Source organism: Aphanomyces invadans, assembly GCF_000520115.1.
Source record: "Aphanomyces invadans strain NJM9701 unplaced genomic scaffold supercont1.6, whole genome shotgun sequence".
Taxonomy (NCBI): domain Eukaryota; phylum Oomycota; class Saprolegniomycetes; order Saprolegniales; family Verrucalvaceae; genus Aphanomyces; species Aphanomyces invadans.
This window is the reverse complement of record NW_008580151.1, coordinates 1,131,811-1,144,511: the sequence shown is the minus strand read 5'-3', so window position 1 is coordinate 1,144,511 and position 12,701 is coordinate 1,131,811. Positions and strand designations below refer to the sequence as shown.

Genomic DNA, 12,701 nt, shown 5'->3' with positions numbered 1-12,701 from the left:
ATGTACTAAAAATACATCCTGCCAAGAGCGTCCGCATCAACCGTCGGGTGCTCATAGTCAGGGCAGACCACGAACGGCATCTCATGCCGCCACCGTCATCACAAATCACGCTCGCGGTTGGAGACGAGTCGTGGACAGTCTCGATCGAACCGACCCTTGCAGGGGGATTTCACTTGCACGCATCCTGCGGGAAGGACAAGACTTGTTCACTCGACATCGATCAAGGCACAGCCGTGGCATTGTCGACGCCGAGCAATACCAACGAGGAGGACGCGGCCCACGCCGTCTTGAAGTACATACACCTGAGTTTACAGTCCGACGGAAACGTGCAACTGGCGCTGCGACCTCCAACAAAACGCGCAGAAGACCGCACTCTTCCTCTGGCCGCCGCGACGGTCGCACCAGGAATCGCTGCTGACGGCACCGCCATGCGACCCCACACGGCAGAGAACTTTCCAAGTCTTCCAGGCGCCAGCAGGGTACTGCATGCGCCCCCCATCATACTCTGAGATGGTGTCCATCACGGGCTGATCGTAGAGGAGGCTGAGCATAGGTGCTCCGATGGTGCAAGCGACGGAGTCCTTGCCATGTCTTGATCCAGTCCCGTCACCCGTCACCTCTCCATCGCGATCCATCCAAGGCGGTCCCACTCGATTGCACTCGTCCAATTGGGTCAAACTCATCAAGGTCGTGCGGCGCGTGCCAGTCTTCGATTTGGAGGAGGCGGTGCTGCGCAACACGTACGACGTCAAGCTTCGCGTGGATCTCGGGTTTCGCTACAGCGAAGAGATCGCCACCGAAGTGCCAGCTATGATCCTCCTCGAGCAAGCGAGCTTCTTCAACGACAACGTGGCGGTGGGATGGCGATTCTGGGCTACGCTAGGGGACCTCCACTACTCCCTCCTCGCACGGTATCCCCGCTACCACCGTTGCTTTGCTTTTCACCTCCAAAAGTCCACGTCGTCCTTTGCCAAAGCTCTGTCGTACCTCGAAAACGTCGCCGACAGCTCGCTCATCGTCAAGTACGCGGCGGGACTCTTCATGAAGGGCGAGCGAGAACTCCCGTACGAACTGCTCAAGTCGCTCAGTTTGACGTATGCCAGCAACGGATCCAAGCTCGAACCGGCAGTGGTGGTCGACCGCCACGCACTGCTCTTTCGAGTGTCCCTGGCCAACTCGATCATGCACGAAGCCATCCTCCACGTCACCAAGCTGATTGAGCTCGTCACGGCCGATCCATCCCTCGTGCCCAAGGGATACACCATCAATGATTTCCACCTCATGCTCGCTCGGTGCGCGCAAATCGAAGGCGACTATCTCTTCGCCACCAACACGTTCTCCCGCATCCTGGCCGAAACATTTGGCCACTCGACCGTGTACTCGGACGACCAGTTCTTCGCGCTTTGGTACAATCTCGGCACGAAATGCTACGACCAAGGTTCCTGACCCGTCATCTTTGCAAGGCCACGATTCCCTTGGTCGCCTCATGGGGCGCTGTCATGTAGGGCTCATGTGGCTCTGCATCGAGTACTACACACTCGCCTTGACGTATGCCAAGAACTTGTCGATGCGGGCGACGATCTACTACCGCCGTGGCATGGCGTTCTTTTGCATTAACGAGCCGATCAAGGCAGAAGACGACTACCGACGAGCCAAGAGCGCGAACCACGAGGTCAAGCCAGACGTGACCCTGAACGACCTCAAGAAGGACTACTTGGTCGAGTTTAACAAGTTGCTCGATACGCCGGTCGAGGACGTGATCAAGCAAGTGCGCAAGGGCATGGGCAAAACGACGGCCTCGATCAAGGTCATCGCTCTTGACGACGTCGGCGTTTACGACGTCGCGTAGGTCCAGCGCCACTTTCGACACTTCATGCAGCAGAAACGCAAAAAGTCGGACGCGTCTCGAATAATGCGTCGCTTTTCCAACAGTTCCAAGCAGTCCACGAGCATGGACCTTGTCGCGGCGACAACCCAACTCAACGCAGCCACGACGGGGACCCCGCCGGCCATGGCGCCAGGTGCGTCCGTGTCGACTGAACACGATGACGTAACGCAATATAGCGCCGCTGCCGGAGCTGACCCCAGCCGAATTGTTCAAATCCCAGAGAGATTCGGCGCTGAAGTCACTGCAAGCGCTGCATGCCAACTGCATGCACGTGTCGCCATCGCCAAAGGGGGTCAAGAAGTCGCCCAAGAAGCAGCACCCCCACTTGCAATCGATCTCGTCCTTTCTCACGCCAGACTTTGACCGGCCCGAGGTGCGCCGGCACCGATCCATCATGTCGTATCGACGGGTACACCCCCTCTTCGTCGAACGCATTGCTTCACACAGACCTTGTCCAGCTCGGGTACTCGACCGGCAACATCTCGTGCGTGCAGCACTGGAAGGCCATTATCAAGTGCGGACAGCAGCTCTACCCAAACGCGAACGCGATTCAAGGAGCGATTGCCCACGTCAAGTTCTTCCACACAAATGTACCGGGGGATGTGGCGTTTTGTGCTCTAGCGGACAGCGACGGCCAAGTCGATGAAGCGTGTGGAAAGCTCAGCGACGCCGACTACCGATCGGAACTCGACTGCATCTGCCGCATCTTGGACGTGTCCAAATGGATGTCGACGCACGGCGACGGACACCTCGTCGAGCTCGCGGGGGTGCCGGAAATTGACCCAGACACCGGCAAGTTTTTCGTCCACTCCCTGCATAACACAACCGTGAGTCGGCGGCACGCGCCAGCTCGAGACAAGTCGATCCATGGCATCGTGGACAGCCTCGCCACGTCGGTGAATCCGGTCGACGAGTTGCCCCCCAAACCAACCTCATCCACGTTGTATTTTGAGAAACGAATCCGCAAGGAAAAGTCATTTCGAGTCGGCCATGTCATCGAACGCCACACGTCCACGTCGGACCTGGCCATGCCAGACGCCATCACGATCGAGCCCAACCCCCGGCCGTCCAAGCTGCTGCAGGCTACATCGTCCTCGTCAAAAATCAAGTAGCGCCAACGATAACCACCGAAACATTCCTCTAACTATCCAACAAGTTCACGATCCAGAGTCGATCCATACTGGTGTAAGGTATTCGGCTCGACAATTACTTGCTGGGAAGCACAACTGGCTTGACCTCGCTGGCGGCACCGATGGAGCGTGCGACCGATCGAAGCGTTGCTTCGGCCGCGGCCTCTAGCTCTTCTTTCGTCCCGTTGTTGTCGATCACGACGCCCGCCAGCCTGACTTTTTCCTATAAACGCGGCGTGAACAATAGATGAAGCGCGCCAGTGAACCTCAATGCTCATTTGTGACTTGATGCGGGCGATGGCTTTGTCTTTGGTGATGGAATCTCGACGCATCAGACGTTGGAGCTCGGTGGCTTCCGAGCACGCGACAACGATGATGGGAACACAGAAATACTCGAGCAACTTTGTCTCAAAGAGCAGCGGGGCGTCAAAAATGACGAGCTTCCGCTGCTTGATGATGCGTTGGTACAGCAGCTGAACGAACATCTCTTTGATGATGTAGTACTATGCGCCAGCATGACACAAAAGTTTCCGAGACGCGCAATGTCACGTACATGGGTGCAAGAGTTCAAGGACTGACGTTTGCTCGGGTTATTGAAAATGATGCTGCCGAGCATCGGGCGGTTGATCGTGCCGTCGGCGTTAAGAACGTCCTGGCCAAACATGGCAACAATCTTCGTGTGCGCAGGTTTTCCCGGCTCCACAACTTGCCGTGCAATGAGGTCGGCGTCAATGATAACACCGTTGTGTTTCTTAAACACCTCGGACACGGAACTTTTGCCCGTGGCGATACCGCCAGTGAGCCCCACCGCGATCAAGCTGTCGCCCAAGTAGTGTCCAAGCACGGAAAACAGCACAGTGTTGATCGCTCCCATATCCGTGACCTACATGCATCCAATGGACATCATCAGGACACACTCGCAAGCAGGGACTTGCGAAGACATAAGTCGTGTGCAACCCACCAAGGTCACCATCGACATGAGCGCGACGGGAAGTGCATACACAACATATTTCAACATTGGGCGAGCGCGGAAATAGCCAGAGAGGTACCCCACACCAAACCCTGCGAGCAGCGTGAGTGTGGATAGCAGAGTCGTGCGGAAGAGGTCTCCAGGGTTCAGCGGCACCGCAGCTAGGTCGCCCATTGAGTTCCCCTCGAAGAATGGGAACGACACTTCTCGCATGATATCCGGATAAAATGGCAACAACCAATCAGATTACTTGAAACATTTCAAAAGTGCACGACAGCGTCGGCCAAGCGCGCCTCCTCGGCGGCAAACACCATCAGGTGCGACTGCAGCGACTCGTCGGCGCCCGTGAGGAGGACGCTTGGATCGTTCGCCCGCACTCCCTGGACAAAGTTCTCAATCAAAAAGTAGTCGGCACCACCATGTCCCGTCAACTTGGACTGTGTCGACGGACGCGACACAGGTGTGTACTCGGTCGTACGTCGTGACGCAAAGTCAAAATGACGGATGGAGTGCCCGTCGCCGGTGAGCTCCCCCATTGTCCCAAACACTTTGGTCGTTCGAACGCACTAGCCAGGACCCAAGTCCAGATAAGCTACCATGGACTGTACAGGGAAGAGGCGTACGATGGCTTCCGAGAACGCCACCATCGTAAACGATGCCGTCGCGCCGTCGGCGAATTGAAAGTTGACGACTTGATTGTCCACGACATCGTTGTCACACGCGAACACACATCGTCCGTATGGACCGACGCGCAGTGCTTCCGTGATGGAGTCCATGGTCGGCTCGTCTGGACGGAATGAATGCATTTTCGGTCCGCATCAAGGAGACGTACCATGCAAGACAGACAACGGCCAGCCTTGATAGCCCGCCGCGGCGCTGCGATCCCCATTGTACCATGGCACAGTACTCTTGCGAGGGACGACTTCGACGGCGTGTGCATTAACACTTCCAATATCGACAGTCGATGGGGGTGAGACTTCGATTGGAGGCACATTCAAGTAGACCTTCTTGGCTGAGTACACGCAATCGTTCTCGACGGGGCAATCAAGGCATCGATCGGTCGCGCCGGAAGGCATGTTCTCCTGTGAACCGTGGTTGAACCCAATGCCATCGACAGGGAAGGCGCACGTACTGCGCGAAAATGCACGAGCGACCCGAACGACGACACAGCACGAGGTGGCTTCTCCATGAGGAAATGGATGTAGTCGATGTCGTGGCAGCTCTTGGCCATCAACATGAACGTCGCATCTGCCTCCCGACGCCAGTTGCCGCGAACGTAAGAGTGCACCTTCAACAAGACATTTGTGACCATACAAAGGCATGGGCATGGCGGAAGGAGATCCTTCCTGTGAAGCATGCACACAACTGTTGTACGACATACCTGGTGCCAGAAACCGACGGGCTCGATGTGCTGGATGTTGACGACGGTGCCGATCTCGCGTGTAAGTTCGCGAAGTTTGAGCGAGTACGGACTGCAGCGCATGACGTGGCACACGGACAACATCACGTTGTTCCGCTTCACGGCTGCATGAATGCGGAGGCAATCGGACTTCGTCACGGCCATCGGCTTTTCCAGGAGAATGTGGTATCCCAAGTCCGCAAACGCCACTGCGGGGTCTATTCAAAGGATCATTGAGCGATAGAGATGGGATAGAAGAACCTGCGTGCAGGGCATCTTGAGTCGCAATGATCACACAATCGGCGAACTTGGGGGTCGCTGCCGCTGTTGTCCAATCCTCAAAGACGAACTGCGAGGAAATGTCGTGCCTGCGTCATGTCAGAGTCGAAATTCTCCAGCGAAACAAGGGTGGTGTAACATACGTGGATGCCATGTAGTTCCGCCAGTACTGTCGCGGCTCGGCCACGCCGACAACTGCATTCGATTCCGTGAGGCTGGGAAGAAGACGGTTTGGCAAGGCACTTACCCTTGAAAAGGTCAGGGTGTTCTAGTGCGTATTGCGCATACGTCCGTCCACGTTGTCCTGCACCGACAACGATCGCTCGCACGGGTTCGGGAGTCGTTGACGTTGGCGGCTCCATCACGAGAAGATCTTGCTGAAGCCTTTCGCGTCGAAATTTCGATAATTTCTGGAATGTACAAAACTAGCTAAATCCACCAATCAAACTCAACCAATTCGTCGAAACAGTCGGAATTTTCCATAGAAACGTGTGCTTTGTCGACGTTAGTGGCTAATCTGGTGCAGTGGGCGCTTTGCCTTGAGAGGTTTGACCTGACTGCGGATGCCACACGTCGAGCAAACGGGACTAAACTCGCAGAAGAGCGAGAGGCACACGGGACAAACGAATGCAGTCGATATCGTTTGCTTGTGGCAAAAGCACATGGCGCGGAAGTCGACGGACGCTTGTGTCGGCAGCTTAAGCATTTGCCGCGTGTCGGTATCCGCCAGCCAAATCGTAAGAAAGTACTGGACCAAGCCTTGACGCTCCTTTGGCTTGAAGTACAATCCACCCGTGAGATACGACGCTTGCTGCAAGAATGCAGACGGCTCAGTTGCCAACACACACGAGTCGATGGGCACGCGCTTCTTCTGTGCGGAAAAGATGCAATTCATGATCGCAATGTACTGCTCGGCAAAGTCAGGGGAGCTATCGACGATCAAAATCCGAGGCTGGAGCTCCCTGGACTCGTTCATGGCGCGATTGATAACTGCAAGGACGCATTGTTGAGGGATTTCAACACCAAGGCAGGTGTACACGTACAGCACAGAGCAAGCGATAATGCTGCCGACAGCGACGTCTTATTGTTGGCTGGAACAAGTACGCATTGTGAACAAGATTGTGCAAGTGACGGTCATGTACCTTCGTCTATGGGCGACGTGCTCAACTCGGCCAGTTTTCGCCACACTTGTTCCCGCACGCTCGAGAACTGCTCGGCAGAACCTGTTCGGTTGCCACCATCGGGGTCAGGAAACAAGAACACGCTCTTCCCGGCGTGGGCAGCGAGGACGACAAGCCGATTGTTGCGATGCTGCAACAGGTACGCATTCACATACAGCAAAACACTCTCGATCTACCCCTGGTATGAGTCACGAGCGTAGCATTTCCATCGACCGTACCGCATGCTTCAAGCCAAACTCCTTTTCGTTCATCCAGTAGATGGGGTTCGTGTCAAGAATCACCACGAGCAGTCCCCCTTGAGCATCGCCGACGCCGTCCATCGTTCCTGGAATCCAGGTTTATCCGGATGCTACCCTCAAGGTGTATATGTACGTAGTCGATTTATTGTTATCCGTCTATTCTGCTTGTTTCCGACTTGTGATGGCAGCAAATAAGTCGCCTCTGCCGCCCCTACCACGCCCTCGAATGGATGCTAATAAGTCGCCGCCACCTGGGGGGCCACGGCCGCGTCCGCGAATCGCAGAAAGGAAATCACCACGGCCACCAGAGGGTGGGCCATCGTCGTCTCCGGCAGGCGGAACTCCGCCCCTGCCCCCACGGCCACGAATGCTCGCCAAGAAATCGGGCCGGGCTGGGGGCGCGCCTTCGTCGTCACCGGCAGGAGCGCCGCGACCACCCCGACCGCGCCCAGTTCGGCCTCCTCGAATGCTAGCGAGCATGGGATTCGGGGGACGGACTGGGACGGCATCTGCTGGCGCCGGTGCTGCGGCGGCCCCTCCACCAGCTTCAGCGTTCACTTGATCTTTCACTTCCTTTTCAATGTCCGCGCGTAGCTTCAGTTTGCGCATGGGAGTCTTCTGTGGCGGAAATGTCGCCATCGTAGCGACACTTCGCTGTCGCAGCTCCATTACCAACGATTCGACCGCCGGGATTGTGCTTTGCAGTCGCTTTTCTTGGATCTTGAGGCGCTCGAGTCGATGGATGATCCCTGCAAAGCAGTCGACCAGGGAATCGCAGAACAGAATCGCAAGACTGCACTCAACAACACTGCGCGTGTCCGGCTTGTCGTTGGCAGGGTCGCGCTTCCCCGTCAAGTTCATCCCAGACCGGTCGCAAAACATTGTGGTCGCCAAGCGGAGCTCGTTGACAACGTTCAAAAAGTCGGCCAGCTCGACCTTGACCGTGGTGGCGTTGGCCGTCCCTTGCACGTCGTGGGTATATCGTCGCTTAAACCACCGCCCTTGCTCCGCTTCGATCTTGTCCATTTCCGCGTCGAGTCGTTCGCACGCGCCGTTCGCTTCAGCGACGAGTTTGATGTTTTTATAATGTTTCTTGAGCGTATCGGCGCGAGCATTGGCAGTTTTCTCTGCGACCAACCGCTTCGCTTCGGCCAACGCGAGCGCGCCGGCATCTTCCGTTTGGGGTTTCTGTACTTTGGACTCGACATAGACATCGCCTTCGGGGTACCCGAGGTCGAGCTCGTACGCGGGCGCGGCGTCGGCCTTGAGTGGGCACTGCTTGCCGATCAACGGACACCCAACACCGGATTCGTCGCCCCGGGTCAGGTACGGATGCTGGCCCTTGGGACCATACTGCGCCACGTGCCGATTGTACGATGCCACAACCGTCTTGAACGTGTCCTTGAGCATCTTGAAAAACTGCAGTCGACGGTTCGCCATTTCTTCGCCCTTTTGACTTTCCCACTGCAGCGCAATGTCCTTGAGATGCAAGTGCAGAGCGCGGCGCTCCGTCACACTGAGCCCCGTGACGCGCAAGTTCTCCAACACGGACGGATGCGACCGCGCCAGATCTTGCGGGTTGATGCGGAGGATCTGGAGCACATTCGTACGTTTGAACTTGAGCGCGACGTCTCGGGGCATTTTCAACCCACTCGGGCCAGGTTCAGACTGTAGAATTGCTTCGGTACGCGACGCCACATCCACAGGCATCATGCGGCGAATGGCCTTGAGCGCGGCGACATTTTCTTCGTAGTTTTCTTCTTCCCATTCGCGCTCTTTGCGTTCTTCTTCAGCGGCGAATTCGTCGGTCAACATCAGAGCTGTATTGTACTTCTCCATGTCTTGTTCGAGTTTGAAGTACTCATCACGCAGTTGCTTTTGCACGGCCGGGTCCGGATGTGTCACGTCCGCGGACCCGATCTCCCCCATACGCCTGGCAATCGTGTCCACTTTGGCCTTGGCTTCTTCGTACGGAATATCCTCTGCAATCGCAATCCCAGCCTTTTGGAGCTGTCGCTCTACAATCAGAAGCCGACGCAGCAGCATCGCCTGGTCGTTCGACAGGTTCTCCGGAACGGCATGTTGTTGGGACCGACCCCCCGTGTTACTGTTTTGCTTGCGAACGCTCTTGAGCTTCTCGACCTCGGCTTGCAGCTCCTTGATCTTCAAATCGGATGCTTGCAAATCGGCGAAGAACGCATCAATCAAGACATCCCCGATGCCGTCACCCTTCATTTGCTTGCGCACGTCGTCTTCACGATATGTCCCCTCCAGCAGCATCTTGCGGTATTGCAAAAACGCCTCCGAGTATTGCACGTTGGGCAAGCTCTTGGTCTTTTCTTGGATACGTTCGTTGGCGGCGATCAACGCCTTTGCTTCCTCTAGCTTTCGCTTGGCTTCTTCGCCTTGACGCTCGGCAAACTTCTTGGCCTCCTCGGCTTCTTGTAAGGCCGCTTCAACTGCGGCGCGACCTTCTTCGCGTGCAGCCCGGGCGGCATGTTCGGCCTTCTCGGCCTTGGCATTTGCTTCTGCCAGTAGCAGCTTTGCCTCTTCATCTGCTTCCCGGGCTTGCTGGACTGCGTCGTCGGCCGCTTGCTGGGATTCTGCTTTGAGTTTTCCGATTTCGTTGTCACCACCCATGAGAGCTCCACGGCTCGACGACCGATGTCGTTCTCGGAACTCCTTCGCTTTGTTCACATACTCGAACGACAGGGACAGAACTGCGCCGGCCGCGCGATTGCCCAGTACAAGGGGAAACTCCTTTTGAATCTTTTGCATGTTAGGGAGGGACTTGAGCGGCACGGTCAGCGTCGACAGGAGTTCGGACGACCGGAACAGACCATGCTCATCATATACACGAACTTCGAGCACACTGTCGTCTTTGTTTGCTTCAAACGTGACAGTGTTGTCCTGTTTCCACTCCGGCGACCGCTGGTTCTTGATCACCGTTGTTTTGAAAGTTTCGGCATTTAGAGTCACCTCGCACATGGCATTAACCTACAACATGCCATGATGAGTCGGCAAAATAAACTTCGTGCTCCGTGAAGGAATGGTAGGGCATGTACCGTGCTTCCTGCTTTGGCCAGGTTGGTCGCTGACACAACGGTGACGTGCAGCACTGGCGTCGGGAACGAGTCGTAGTCGAATTGGGACAACCGACTGCTGCCGTCGCCACTTGTGAAGGCCGATCGTGGCGCAAAGATCGTCCTGGACGCATCGATTGCCAATTTGAGGGCGTCCATCCACGCTTTCTTCTCGGTCTCCGAAGTACATGCCATGATGAGCTTCTTTTCGTCGGCTTGGACTTCCAGGAGATACGTGCCCGGGACTGCCGGTGACTTGCTGATCATATCAGGGACACCTGGCATGTCGCGCACGGTGCAGCGATGGTGGAGAAACTCGAGCTCGCCGCGAGACGATGTCGAGCTCGGGCTCTTGAAGAACTCCAACTTGGACACGGACAAGACGAAGTAGCGCGCTTTCCATTGCTTGACAATGCGCGATTGCTTGAACATGGTTCCTTTTTTGATCGTCGCATTTTTGTTGTCGCGGATGATGTCTTGAATCGACTTGGACTCATCTTCGACGTCCTTGACAATGCGCGCACTCGTTTCATACTTGGAGACCAACGGTTTGGCACCTCCATCCCTCAGCGGAAATGTGGACGCTGGCGATACCCCCTTGATGCTCGGCTCCGAGTGCCTCGAGTTGAGCCGTTGGACGTCCGCCAAATGATCTTTTGGGATGAACTGGACAGTGCGAGGAACTTTGCTGTCTCGAATGATCTGCATCACGTCAGTGTAACTCATGCACAGAACGTCCGTCTCGTTCACGTTGCACACAATGTCTCCGATCGAAATCATCCCGTTGACTTGGGCTTGGCCTTTCACGGCCTTGACGACGGCACCATCGATGCCGAAACGAGTCGCGTCCTCCAAGTTCAGACCCATCGGCCCTTCTTCAAACACCACGGCGTATGTCGGGAGCTCTGCCCCACCGTCTCCACCCATTGCCAGGGACTCCATTTCTTCGCGCTGTTTCTTTCGTCGTACTTTGTCGCGACGAGACTGCACAATCTCAAACGAGATTGCTAATGGGCGCGGCATCTTGCGGATCAATTCGATGGCATCACCAAACCCGAGGTTGTCAACCGACTCCCCGCCAATGGCGACTATCAAGTCGCCCGGCGCAACCCTGCCGTCCAATACGGGGTTGTCGATATTGTCAATACTCAGACCTTTGCAGATCACACCATTCTTGGGCGGCATCAGCTTGACACCGAGTTTCTGTTTCGCGGGCAATTCAATCACGATCACGGTCGCGACATCGTTTTCCGGGTGGCTTGTGGCCACGATGGAGCTAGCGCGCGACATGATCGACGTCGACGTTGATCTCAAGGAAGACAGCGACGTGCACGCGACGCACGCTGGGGTATTGTCTTCATTTTTCGAGTACTCGCACTTGTCACATGTCCATGTCATGATGGATTGAGCTTCTCAACTAGCAGCTGACAAGAGGAGTCCTTCGGCACGCGAAAGTACGTGTGGAGAATCCAATGACAAGTTAGATCGAGGACCTGCAGGCTCTTTCAGCTCGTCGGACGCTTGATGGGGTCGCCGACTTCCGGGAGGGGCGCCGAGAAGCTGTTCTCTACGCCACACTTTCAGTCACTTTTAGATTTGACTGGGTAGAATATCCGGATAGCGTTACGTCCTAGGTGGAGCAACAACCGGAAAAAAAGCACCACAATGTTGTGGATACCAAGAACACATTCCAGCCTCCACCGAAACCATCCCATTGGTAGTCTTGGTGCGCTGCTGGACGTGTTCCAAGCGAGGGCATGTACTGACGACGAGATTCGGGGTGTTTATACTCTGAATCGGATATGTTTCGAAGGCATCGGAGATATTGGCAGGTGACGTGAGGATTTGCTTGTTTTTTCAGATAGAACCCAAAAACACGACATTGGTCACTAACATTAGTACTACTAGTAGTATCCAGTGGTAACGATGGGGCGTGGAGTCGCCTTGACCATGAGGGGCGATTGTGTATACAACACTTGAGAGTGTTGCAATGAGCCATAATAGGATGAACAAAGGGCAGCAATACGTGCCTGGAAGCTTGGCAAATGCAGAAAGTTCCTGTCGTCGTGTGAACGAGAGATTCAATCTACCATGTCCTGCTCCCTCGAGCACTGCGTGGGTTTTATGATAGTCTTTCAATGGATAGAATCGATCCGATTGGCCACTTCGCAGAGCAAGATCGGATTTGGCCAATGAAAATCATCCATTTGAAGTAGAGCTGTTACCTGATCGCAGCAAATCATTTCACAATAACTCTTTAGCCAATCAGCGCGATCGACGAACCGATTTGTGAAAGAATATCCATCCATATCAAATCCATGTAGACACAGTGATGCCTCGATTTTTACACCATGGGTAACTCATCAAGTATAAAAGGAATCAAATTCAAAGGTAACGTAGGTTCTCAGTGATCAGCCGAATTTCAGCTTCGTAAACTTCAGTGTATCTCGCGAAATTTTTACAACTAACGTCGGCTCTCAGTGATCGGCCGAACTCTCAGTGATCAGCCGAGCTCTATCACCCAATAGAATC

The 12,701-nt window shown here is 55.3% G+C and overlaps 5 protein-coding genes across 10 annotated transcripts; 1 reads left to right on the top strand and 4 right to left on the bottom strand.

The window, feature by feature from the left end:
- The first annotated feature begins 21 nt into the window (after positions 1–21).
- On the top strand, positions 22–3,297 carry H310_04011. 2 transcript variants are annotated; one of them, XM_008868125.1, is made up of 6 exons: positions 22–479; positions 538–1,438; positions 1,506–1,807; positions 1,850–2,021; positions 2,065–2,297; positions 2,347–3,297. In XM_008868125.1, exons 1-6 carry the CDS (start codon positions 84–86, stop codon positions 2,998–3,000), a joined length of 2,658 nt encoding a protein of 885 aa, XP_008866347.1. In that variant the 5' UTR covers positions 22–83; the 3' UTR covers positions 3,001–3,297. The 2 variants fall into 2 exon arrangements, with proteins under 2 accessions (XP_008866347.1, XP_008866346.1); XM_008868124.1 differs by having other exon boundaries at positions 1,850–2,297.
- On the bottom strand, positions 2,814–4,177 carry H310_04010 (dephospho-CoA kinase). Its single transcript, XM_008868123.1, has 4 exons — positions 3,980–4,177; positions 3,572–3,901; positions 3,285–3,521; positions 2,814–3,241 (listed from the first exon to the last, which is right to left on the bottom strand). Exons 1-4 carry the CDS (start codon positions 4,160–4,162, stop codon positions 3,095–3,097), a joined length of 897 nt encoding a protein of 298 aa, XP_008866345.1. The 5' UTR covers positions 4,163–4,177; the 3' UTR covers positions 2,814–3,094.
- Positions 4,178–4,205: 28 nt separating this feature from the next.
- H310_04009 (hypothetical protein) lies at positions 4,206–6,071 on the bottom strand. Of its 5 annotated transcripts, XM_008868122.1 has the most exons (8): positions 5,914–6,071; positions 5,810–5,861; positions 5,649–5,755; positions 5,370–5,605; positions 5,121–5,276; positions 4,821–5,070; positions 4,612–4,775; positions 4,206–4,554 (listed from the first exon to the last, which is right to left on the bottom strand). In XM_008868122.1, exons 1-8 carry the CDS (start codon positions 6,026–6,028, stop codon positions 4,249–4,251), a joined length of 1,386 nt encoding a protein of 461 aa, XP_008866344.1. In that variant the 5' UTR covers positions 6,029–6,071; the 3' UTR covers positions 4,206–4,248. The 5 variants fall into 5 exon arrangements, with proteins under 5 accessions (XP_008866344.1, XP_008866343.1, XP_008866340.1 ...); XM_008868121.1 differs by having other exon boundaries at positions 5,649–5,861; XM_008868118.1 differs by having other exon boundaries at positions 5,370–5,755.
- A 100-nt stretch (positions 6,072–6,171) lies between these two features.
- On the bottom strand, positions 6,172–7,167 carry H310_04008 (hypothetical protein; the record flags this gene model as incomplete). Its single annotated transcript, XM_008868117.1, has 4 exons — positions 6,172–6,656; positions 6,710–6,757; positions 6,809–7,019; positions 7,066–7,167. The coding sequence occupies 4 exons, from the start codon at positions 7,165–7,167 to the stop codon at positions 6,172–6,174; spliced, it is 846 nt and encodes a 281-aa protein (XP_008866339.1).
- Positions 7,168–7,242: 75 nt separating this feature from the next.
- Positions 7,243–11,567, bottom strand: H310_04007 (hypothetical protein; the record flags this gene model as incomplete). Its single annotated transcript, XM_008868116.1, has 2 exons — positions 7,243–10,083; positions 10,152–11,567. The coding sequence occupies 2 exons, from the start codon at positions 11,565–11,567 to the stop codon at positions 7,243–7,245; spliced, it is 4,257 nt and encodes a 1,418-aa protein (XP_008866338.1).
- Positions 11,568–12,701: the final 1,134 nt, after the last annotated feature.